This window comes from Seriola dumerili, unplaced genomic scaffold, assembly GCF_002260705.1.
Source record: "Seriola dumerili isolate Sdu_G_001 unplaced genomic scaffold, Sdu_1.0 BDQW01000449.1, whole genome shotgun sequence".
Classification (NCBI taxonomy): domain Eukaryota; kingdom Metazoa; phylum Chordata; class Actinopteri; order Carangiformes; family Carangidae; genus Seriola; species Seriola dumerili.
The window spans coordinates 7,856,381-7,867,983 of record NW_019174704.1 but is presented as its reverse complement, the minus strand read 5'-3'; the positions used below and the strand labels follow the sequence as shown (position 1 = coordinate 7,867,983).

Below are 11,603 nucleotides of genomic sequence, written 5' to 3'. Positions count from 1 at the left end.
TCCGTAGACACCAAATTTGTGGACTTTCGAGAAAATTTTTTGGAAATTATTAAAACACAGAATTTAACCGTGTCCCCCGGCAGCATATGCAGAACCACCATGGTCGGTCCCTTCGGAAGGAGCAGCATTCAGAAGGCTGGGCTGACATATGTTACTCAGCGTGACGAGCCGAGTCCGGTAGACAGCCAAACTTGTGACTTTTTGGACAAACTTTGTCCGTTGTTGACATTACAACTAGTCTTAACATGGTTGGCACCTCAGCATATGAGAGATGCCCGATGCTATAGGCGGCCCGCCGGCGCCCCCCCCCAGCTCTCAAGTCTCTAATCCACGCCACATGGCTATTGCGCCCACGCAATGCACCGAGTAGCCTGCCTGGCGGCCACCTGCGGCCCCCCCCTCCAGTTCATCAGAGCATGCGTTTTCCCAAGCTAAGCAGAGCTTATGCCCGCCGTCACCACCCTGGCCCGGCCGCCCACCGGCGCCCCCCCCCCCCAGCCACAGCCATCAGTTTATGTTGTTATTTTCTATAAAATAAATGGAGTATCTGTGGTACTTCAAATAAACACATGTGAAGACTTTTTATTACTTTTTTTTGCAAATCAACAGGTGGTGCCAAAGCCAAACGAAGGGCAGCTACAACAAATTATCATTGTAATCTCCACAATAATACTGGTTGTCACCCTGGCCCATATCATTTCCTGTTATAGACTAACCTCGGCCCCCCATCTCAGAAAGGAAAGTTGATGTGGCCCCCACTTAAAAAAGTTTGGGGACTGCTGGGTTAGAGGGAGGAGATTAACTTCATGCAGGTTCTAGAACTGAGACGTACAGCAGGTACGTGTGTGAACATACAAGTACTCCATTAACTGTATGAACAACCACAACCTAAGCAAACATTACAGCAACATGACATCAATCAACAATCAGGTACATTAACAGAGTTAAGACTTCGGCTACTTAGCTGTGCTGTGCTATGCTGTGCTAGGAGAGGTTAGGCCCAGTCAGTTAACATTACCCGGTCCTCGGAATAAAAGAAAGAGGTCCTTTCCAGTGTAGTTGTAAAGTCATGTGAGTTGGGAGGCTTCCTGGTCAGGTAAAGTCCTGTCTGGCTGTGTTGCTTTGCTGTTATCTCCTTGTTCTCCTCACAGAGTTAGCTGTTCCACACTAATGCTGCTGTGACTCCTGTTGCTTGGAAAATCAGCTGGCCTTGTGTCGTAGCTGCTGATTCTGAAGAGAACTTGGTTCACTCTGAGTTAATCCGAAGCAGGTCGCTGTTGTTGAGGAGAAGAAAGTTTGCAGGCGCTGTGAGCAGGCCGGCGAGAGCTGATTTCTCAGGTAGCAAGGCTGACCTGGGATGGGGCCTTGTTGCCCTTTGAAGGGCCGAGAGGAGAGAGCAGGAGCTGCTCTCCAGAACAAGCCAAGAAGAGAAGAGAGAGAGAGGAGGGACAAGAGATCTGGTTTTGTTTGGTGACACCCTTGGGGGTCATATGTCACACGCTGACCCACACTGGCTGGCCAGTAAGGTCCGTGGGGGAAAGGGTCGTCCCCAGGTGTGAACGGTGAGGAACTGTGGAGTGTGAGTTCCTTTGTCCAGTGGAGCAAAGAAACATGTGGTCTCTTGAATGATGAGTCCCAACAGTAGCCAATGACTTGTGTGTTTGTGAATCCCTGTGCACATATGAATGTGATGAAAGGGCAACACATGACAGATTGCTTCTCCAAACATTGTGCTCTCATTTCTTTGCAGGTTACCCACGGTATGACATAATTGGAGATCACAGGAAAGGAGAATATCACCTCTTGATCCAGAGAACAGAGATTCAAGATGATGCTGTCTTCGAGTGCCAGGCCATCCAGGCAGCTATCAGATCACGACCTGCCCACCTCACTGTGTTTGGTGGGTCCTAGCTCCACTCTTCACTGACACATATGATAACGTCTCACTTATTGAAATCATGAAGAAGTAGACAGATTCATGCAGAAGAGCTTAAAGTAACAACACGAAACTATAATAGATCTGTTGCAGCATCAAGTGAATCTTTATCTATTTGAGTGTATTTGTTGTGATATTTGGGAACTTGTTGGCACATGAATGTATTGGTATTAGTTTTATGAAGAAAGTCATTAAATACACATAACAGGATCTAACTTGTAGCTCCTCCATAGTTGCTCCTGACAACCCAGTGATAGTGGGGGCCCCGGTGGTGAGTTTACAGGCTGGTGACCAACTCAACCTCACATGTCACGCAGACAGTGCCAAACCTGCTGCATCCATCATCTGGATCCGCAATGGTCTAGTCCTGAATGGAGCCGTGTATTCAAAGGTATGACATGAAGCCATCCCTCCCTGCTGAGACTACTGGGCAGTGTCACCAGTGTTAGATCTTATGAAAACTTTCCAGTGCCCTGACAGTGGGTGTTGTGTGAAGATGAACTGGAACAACACTGAAATTTAAGGTTTTATCCGTTTTAAATTCCAAATGTTGCTACAGGGTCAAACTGTAATGACCTCTTGATCTACAAAATACTGAAACATATTTAGCAAAATAGTTTTCTCTTCAATGTTACAGTTTATATGCAACGTGAGAATTGACTTGACACAAAGTATCTATTCAACATGTGTGCACCCTGTTGTGTTGTGTTTTTGAACAGAACAGAGTGGCTGAGTGTTAACCAGGTCAGAGGAGTTGATCCTGAGATCATTGTTGCCAATGACAACTTGTCAGACATTTTCCATAATAGGGAAATGAACATATTACTATTGTGTTGATGCTTACAGTGGCTTCAGAAAGTCTTCAGACCCCTTCAATTTTTCCACACTTTGTGCTGTACATTTCATTTTAATGGATAAAAACGCTACACTCAATAATCCATAAGGGAGCAGGGAGCCTTTGAAATGGGACAGTCTAGTTGCACCGCTGTGATGTGTCACCAGGCACTGCTCATCACCTGGCTAATACCATCCTTATGGTGAAGCATGGTGGGGGAAGCATCATGCTATGAGGGGGCTTCTCAGCAGCAGGGACAGGGAGACTGTTCAGAATTGAGGGAAGGATGATAAATAATTACAGAGAGGTCCTCAAGCAACCTGAGGCTAGGGCCTGAAGGTGGCTGTTCACAGATGTTTCCAATCCAACCTGATGGAGCTTCAAAGGATCTGTCAGGAAGAAAGGGATGAATTGCCCAAATCCAGGTGATCACTACTTGTAGGGACTTACTCAAGAGAACTGTAACTGCTACAGGGCTTTTACAGTCCTGAATTAAAGGTCTGAAGACTTTTGTGCTGGCATATGGTTGTACGATTGGCTGAGACAACTAGGGGTCTACTAGGTAAACATGAACAACAGAAAAGCCACAGTTAGGTGGCGCCAAGTCACAGTCAGGTGACACTGAGTCACAGACAGGTGGCACCGAGAGTTAGAAACAAGTGGTACAGAGTCACAGACAGGGGGCATCGAGTCAAAGACAGCTGGCATGGAGTCACAGGTGGTCAAGGTGGATGCCATAGTGGGAGACCAGGGCTCACATTCAGACAAGTGGAACAAATCAGTGTCTGACTTTTTACCTTCATGAACTCTGGACAGGGTGATGTCAAACATCTGGATTTCCTCTACATCTTCTTCATTCTGCTCTTCATCTACAGTCTGTGAGTCTTTTCTGGAGTGAAACATTCTCTCATCACCTGAGGTTCTTCAACCTGCTTTTCAGATTTCTCATTGACCTTTTTGTGTTTCAGTTTAATCTCCATACAAACCTGTCCAGGATGTTTTAACAGGCTTGTCGGGCCATCAGTATTTTACATTTACGGATACATATATTTTATATCCATATATTCTGTATCCCTACTCAAATGATACCTGACTGTCCGGTCATTATCTAGTTGTAAATCACTTGAGCTCTGGTAAATGCCACAAACAATTTTTCAAAATTATGCAAATTTTAAAGATACAGCTGAATAAAAGATAGTTTAGATCAGTTGTATTGTTACAGAAAATAAGGAATACAAAGACCTCAGTCATCATGAGCTACTCTGAGCAGCTACAGGTGTGAATGTAGGGTCACAAGAAACAAGAACTTAATTCAACTGTTTAAAGGATCCGAATCCTTCATGAATAAATACAATCATGAACTCATGGTCAAACAGACCATTTCATTGTTGATGAAATTATACTCTTATGGATAATACATGAACATGAATTTTCAAAATCTTGTCTCCTTTGTTTTGATTCCTCAGACCTTGTTGCGGGATGGTAAGAGGGAGAGCACAGTTAGCACACTCTACCTGCTGCCCCACAACATTGAGTCAGGTCAGCAGATCACCTGTCGAGCATCAAACAAAGCAGCCCCCAACGGAAAAGATGCTACTGTCACAATTGACATTCAGCGTGAGTAAAAACCAAATAATTCAGTTATTTACAAAAGATGAAACATGCTCTGTCTTAATGACTTTCTGCCTCATCAGACACCGACTGAAACCAAGTCATTTATACCTTCTTCATTATGTGAGAACTCTCATTGATGATGTAAAATAACCACAGGAAGAAGTCAGTGTCAGTTTATAGTGAAGTCTGCAGAGAGGTGGGGGAAGCACAAGAACACATTGACAATCAAACAGATGAGGATTACAGATGTTACACCCTCAGCCAATGACAGTGTTAGTCAATAAAAGCTACATGTGCTTTTTATTTCACTCTTCATACAGTCATCCAAACACAAGAACATTTGTTTACAAGGCCATTTTAAAGTTGCAGCCTTCTCCCTGTTGGTATTTATGAATCCTGCTTGTGGTTCACAATATGACCTGAGATCTCAGAACTCATTGCTATTCACTGTCCCAAAGACTTGCATGGGTTAGCACAAGCCGACAGGACGTTGGCACACATGGCCAACTCAGGATCTGGCTGGACATCAGTCGTGGTGCCGAGCAGATGAGGCTCATGGTCGCTGGGCAGCTGAGGCTTATAGTCACTGGGCAGCTGAGGCTCTGTGGTGCCGGGCAGTTTGGGAACCTTGGGCTGAGGCTGTATAGCTGTATGCTGACTGTTTGGAGGCCTGGGCTCAAGCCCTGTGATTTAAGGCACCACTGACTATACAAACTGAAATATGAGAGGTAACCAAAATCATCCATCTGTCTAAGTGTGTAATAAACACTTTTCGTGTCATCACGACATGAAGCAGGTGAATTAATTTTATTCCCTGCAGTTATGGTGGAGGGAACTAAAAACCACAGCCATATGAACAACAGTCAAATATGAACAGCCTTAACCCTAATTATTGACAAGAAATTAAATTGAAGTCCTTTGACCTGTTGTAGCCTGACCTCAAACCTTCCTCCATGGATTTAAACTGGGTGCAGAGGCGACTGTCATTAGGTTTATGTCTTTGCCTCGAACAGATGACTTCTCGTGGCCATTTTGTTCTGAAGACTGAACTCGTGTCCTGTTGCCACATTGGAGACTGGAATTATCTGCACCACTTAAGCCAGAGTATTGAAGTTGGGGAACATTTCTCACAGGGAAGTGATGACAAGTTGAAAGGAGTTTCTGAACATCAGATTTCCTGAAAATCCTGCAGCATGTGCTCTATCTGCACCATGGTGCAGATGCACCTCTGTGTAGTGGTCTGAGACGTGATCCAAGGCTTCCTGTCATTAATGTGCCATCAGCACCCAGATAGTTACACAGGTTGCTCTGATAGGAATTTAGTTACCTCCACAATGTAGTCTGTGTGCAAAATGGAAAAGGTCACATAACCTATCATCGAACTCTGCTCTAATCTGACAAAATGACAGACGCACTCCAGAAAAATTCAGTCAATGATGGAATATATTCGATTAACATGAGGCCTGCTGCCAACATGTTGAAGCTGTGGAAAGATTTAAATGTATTGGTACAGTTCTTTACTTCCAGGTGAGTTCCTTTGGAAAAAAAAAGAGAAATAGGTACAGTAAAATGTACTCAGACAAAAGTACAAAGTATGTCAGTGAAATTGTACTCTGAGTAAACATGTTACTGCATCACATTTTGAAAAGGGGAGAGGTAAAACATGTAAAATGGTGATGATAATAATATCTGATAAAGCTATTGAATTAAAGAGCATCTTTAGGCTGCCAGGTATATCAGTTCCCAGGTGAGAACAGCACCAAAAGCAACCAATCAGTTCCACTCAGGCACTTTGCAGCCTGTGCATACAACTAATATACACACTAATATAGGAACATCTAGCTTAAACTGATGTAGTCTAATACATTACTCCTGCAGTAAATCCTCCTTCACAAAGGTTATAATGTTCAGTTTGTAATAAAATTGTTTTAGACAGTTGTTGATTCAACTTCTGAAGGACGCAGTGTGTGGAGCTGTTGAGCTTATTACATCATACAGAGGTGTTTCTGTTATTTAGCTTACCTCCACTGATATATATGGGGTGGACATAATAATAGAAACATCTGGATGCCACAGCAAGAGTCCTTATATAGCAGTAGTTTTGTGTTGGCATATCAGTTCCAAAGATCAATTATTGGTCTCCTTGATTACTATTAATCAGTATCAGTCGACCCTTACTCTTCAGGCTTCTTCATTTCTGACTGACTGGTGAGGAGATCCAGGCATTTAACCTCTGTGGGGTCGTTATCAAGACCATTGATGTCAGCTGGTTCATTAGTGTTTGTTTGATGTAATGACAGTCATTGGAGTCACCTGAGGTCAAGTGTGAATGGTTGTTAAATCTCCTGGGAAGGGAAGAAAGGATAGCATTGTAGGTGGGGGATCAGTGGTGTCTCCTCCTCTGTTGATGGTTGGTTTCTCTATTTTGACATATAAACTTTTTTCACCAAAATTAGCAGGTATAAGCAGTTTTTTTAAATACAGGTAAGCCCATTAAAAAAAAGCTGATTGACCAGTTTTCCACTGCCAGTAGAGTTTGCCTCTCTGTTCGTTCTAGATAGATAGATAGATAGATACTTTATTTATCCCCTAGGAGAAATTCAGGTGTCCATTAGCTCATTGTTGATAATAATAATAATAATAATAATAATAATAACTGATAACAGTTGATAATAAATAAACAATAATAATTAGATTAGTCCACTTCCTTTGCCTAAGGTGTTGTATAGCCTGATGGCAGTGGGAACAAAGGATCCACTCTGTTCTGCAGTGCAGTGAGATGAAACGTTTGCTGCAGCTGTAGCTGCTTCTCTGTCCTGCCAGAATGTTGTGGAGAGGATGTTTGGTATTGTCTAAGATGGCCTCCATCTTACATTGCATGCGTCTCTCCACAACAGTCCTGAGTGAGTCCAGACTCCTGCCAAGCACAGACCCAGCCTTTTTGACCAGCTTGTCCAGTCTCTTTGTGTTCATGTCGGACATGCTGCTGCCCCAGCAGACTGCAACATAAAAGAGTACACTGGCCACCAGTGACTGATAAAACATGTGCAGCATTTCACTGCGGACGTCAAAGGACCTGAGGAAAAAGAGCCAGGCCTGCCCCTTCTGGTAGATGGCATCCATGTTCCGGGACCAATCCAGTTTACTGTCCAGGTGCACACCTAGGTATTTATAAGTGCGCACCACCTCAATGTCCTTCCCTCGAATGTTGACTGGCTGAAGGGTGGGCCTAGACCTCTGAAAGTCGATAACCAACTCATTTGTCTTGGAGGTGTTCATAAGGAGGCAGTTCTTGTCGCTCCATTCACTGAAGGCCATCGTCAGATCCCTGTACTCCTCTTCCTGCCCGTTCCTGATACACGCCACAATAGCTGTGTCATCCGAGTATTTCTGGATGTGGCAGGACTCAGAGTTGTATTTAAAGTCCGCCCCTGTGCTGCTCATCACTGTCCCTGGGCCACAGTTACCCAGTTACTAAGGACACACAACTGCAAGCAATGTCATCACGAGCAGCACACACACACAGAGACACAGTGGAGAAAGAGTGAGCTGCTAGCCACCGTGCAAACTGTTAAAACGGATCTGTCTCGTCTCATCCCCAGGTAGGTGCTGCTGTAAGACGATTCAATCGGTAATCGTTTGTTTTAAAGCTTATTTCGGGGCTGCAGCTCACTGTCAGGAAGGTATAGCTGCGGTATTTCTGGTTTAACAGCACCATATTGGGCAGGTGACAGGTGTGTTTACAGTATTTGTGCTGTGAAAGACATTACAGTAGGAAAAGGGGTGAAAATTAGTGAGTTCACCCAGGTGTTGTGTTCACATCACTGCTGAGCCAATAAACACCTGCATCTACTGCAGAGTCATTTGACCCGGGTGTGAATGCCGAGTGTACCCATTGCTGACAAAAGCCTGATGTTAGCAGGTGACCTCACACCCTGTGCACTGTTATTGGTTAAGAGTTTCTAAGGTTGCAGCCCAGAAACACCCTGAACAGTAAAATAAGAAGACAATAGGAAAACACAGGAAGAAGGCAGAGGCTCTGCCGATACGATACATTTATTTTTTTAGGAAAATCATGCAGAGTGAACCTTCAACTCTTCAAAGTGACGGATGAGATTTAAGCGACAGACATAAATTGTTTTTAATGTATAGTTTTAAATTGTCTCTGCGTTTGTTAGCTGCTTCGATGTCTTCGTTTGGTCAGAATCCTGTGTAATTCGTCTTCATGCCTTTTTTTTTTTTTTTTTTGAACTGAAGACAATTGTATACCCTGGTAGGAAATTAATAAATGATCTGAAGATTCCACTCTGAAGCATCGAATTTGGACAGACTTGTGTAAGACTTTTTTTAAGAGACTTCAAAACGATGCTGCTTCGTCCTTCATCCTCTCCTGATCTCCCCTCTCTCAGACCCACCCATTGTCAACCTCACCGTTGAGCGTCAGCCTGTTCTAGAGGGGAGTGTGGTCAAATTCCATTGTGCTGCAAAAGCCAACCCTCCTGTCATCTACTACAGGTGAGCTTCTCAACATCCACTTGATGGTTTGTGTGCAGTGTAGAGACAAACTCCCACACTAACAAATGTACTCAAGTGCTAAAGAAAGGACAAAATGTTACATATACAGTATACAATACAATACTAATACAGGGGTGTGGGAGTTTTTTCTCTCTGACCTCAAGTCAGTACAGCAGCTGACACTGCTGATCTTTTAATGTTTCAATTAATAAGAACTCATGGAACAGTAACACATTGACAACATAAAAAAAGGCTTACACAATTGTTTTGTGCAAAGGAGGCATAAGGCCTGGAACACACTGGCTGTGTGGCATGTGTGTGTGACGTGCATGTGGCATGTGTGTGGCATGTGCGGAACATCTTGGTTTTTATTTCAGTGCCCATGTTAACAGGTTAGAGTGGACTCACTGATGTATACCTCCCAGCTGCATCACATGATCTAGAGATTCTGCGTCTCACCTATTTTTCATGCAAAGACAGACAGAAAAGATCTGTTGATAGTATTTGTGGTGTTGATACTCCTATGCCACCTCAGTCAGAGGTGCTAATATCACCAGTTAAAGTATTGATGGCAGTAGCACATCACACACACACACACAGAGTCATGTGAACATCACATGGACTTTCATTCATGTCCAGTAGACTACGATCCTGACCTGACCCTGTTAATATGATTTGTGAGACCTGTGTTGATCTGCCATACTGTGGAGAAGACAACATGGCCAACAGTAAAATCAGCCTGGAGTTAAACAGTCTAATTAGCCTATCAAAGTCAGCTTTTTCAACTTCTGGCCAGCAACTGCACAGCAACTGGTTGCTATGGTGACTGAGCACACCTATGGGAGGGAGAGGAAGGAAACACACAAACAAACCAGTCTAAATCCCAGACAGACCTGGCCTTCTAGCTTAAGTAGAAGTCCATTCAATAAATATACTGCCAAGTAGAAATAAAATGACTTAAAGCTGAGAGTGCAGGACTCTGTGTGTTCATCTCCAAAGGATAAGTTATAAATTACCTCAAACAAACATTTGACTGTTTTCATGCACACATGAAGAAGTTAGAGGTTACATTGTATTTTGGAATGAACATGCCATTGTATACCCGACTTAATGATTTCAAGAACCTTGGACAAAATAAGGATCTAATAAGATTAAGATGGCAAATGAAAAAATGTCTAACAATAACGAAATGCAGCCAAAGAAGCATGGGAGTACATTTTTATTTATTCCATTAATAATTTCCCTTTCACAAGCTCACTATGCCGTGAATGTGATGAGTGCCATGTCACTGCACATACACCTACATCTTTGTCAATACTGTGTATGAGATTATCTTTTAAATAAATATTGATTTAATTACAATGTCCTTTCTGAAATATTTTCTCTAACAACAAATTTTCTGTTTCCATCTGAGAAAGGTGAGGGTGTCCCAAAGCTTGCCGGTGTATGTATTACCCTCCCCCTTAATGAAGAGACCCTCCACAGCCATGAGTGTGAATCCACACGGAGTTACACTCCGTCTCTGAGTGGGAGTGTGTAGGGGCCAAATTGGGCCTGTCTTTGTCAGTTTCCTCAGTGTCCTACATGTTACTGTTGCGTTCCCCGGAGTCTCCTCCTGGTGTTTCCATGTGTGTCTGTTTTACCTGTCCTTTAGATTCTTGTATTTATTTGTATACTGGCCCAGACGGGTCAACACAATACAAAACCCTCAAGACAAATACATAGCAACAACTGAAATGCAAATTAAGCCACAACACAAATGCAAAAGTCACAACAAAAATACAAAAGACACAACACGACTGCAAAAGTCACAACACAGATACAAAAGTCACAACACAGATACAAAAGTCACAACACAAATGCAAATTATGTAGTAAGTGTAGTATGAAGTAAGTGAAATGTTGTTGCTAGATAACTGTAATTAATGTCACTATGTCACAAATGAGCAATGTTGTTCAATGTGTTTGTATTTTCATATTTATGTATTCTGCAATCCATTGTTAGGTTATTGTAAAGCTAGCTATGCAGTAACCTACATCACTCAGGTAATGTTAGTAAATCAGATGAATATAAAGCTGTAACTGTGGATGGAGACATAGTGATGTTAGACCAACGATTGGGTGAAAGTAGATTAACTGTACAGATTCAGTCTTTGAATACACATTCTTTGAAAATTTTGTGTATTTTAAACATGTTCAAGCAACTAAAACCTAGCACAAAGCAACATTACATCTAGTCTGCCATGTATGAAAAAACTGTTCTATAAGTAAGTTGAGTCATTTCCTTGATAAAATAACAGAAGAGAAGCCTCAGTTACCTCAATCGGATGTAAAATTACAGTTCTTGTGAACAAGGCAGCATAAGTCTAATACCATGATGAACAAACCCGATTTCTACAGTGCAAAAGAGGATACGGGTGATGGCCACAATTAGTTTCAATATGTTGGTAACATTTAACCTGACTTTGTATATTAAACAAAGCTGCATAATTTTATTTTGATTTCCTGAACACAAGTCACAAAAATGCTGTCTATAAATCTCTCTGAAATGCAAAAATGCTCTCTCACTTAACAAAAAAGACATTACTCCTACATTACTACCATTGACCATGATGTGGTACAGGGTGCAGAGCACAAACAAAACATAGGTCTATATTATTGTTCTCTCGATTATATTTATTATCAGTTTGAAAATTTAGAGCTT

General features: G+C 42.5%; 1 protein-coding gene across 1 annotated transcript in view; it reads left to right on the top strand.

Annotated features, from left to right (window-relative positions):
* The window catches only part of LOC111234563 (kin of IRRE-like protein 3), a 51,716-nt gene that overhangs the window by 22,384 nt on the left and 17,729 nt on the right, over nucleotides 1-11,603 (top strand). Inside the window, exons 4-7 of the mRNA XM_022762712.1 lie at nucleotides 1,751-1,900; nucleotides 2,170-2,327; nucleotides 4,238-4,388; nucleotides 8,795-8,900. Of these exons, the coding sequence (XP_022618433.1) occupies nucleotides 1,751-1,900; nucleotides 2,170-2,327; nucleotides 4,238-4,388; nucleotides 8,795-8,900 (565 nt within the window). The remainder of the gene's footprint in view (nucleotides 1-1,750; nucleotides 1,901-2,169; nucleotides 2,328-4,237; nucleotides 4,389-8,794; nucleotides 8,901-11,603) is intronic.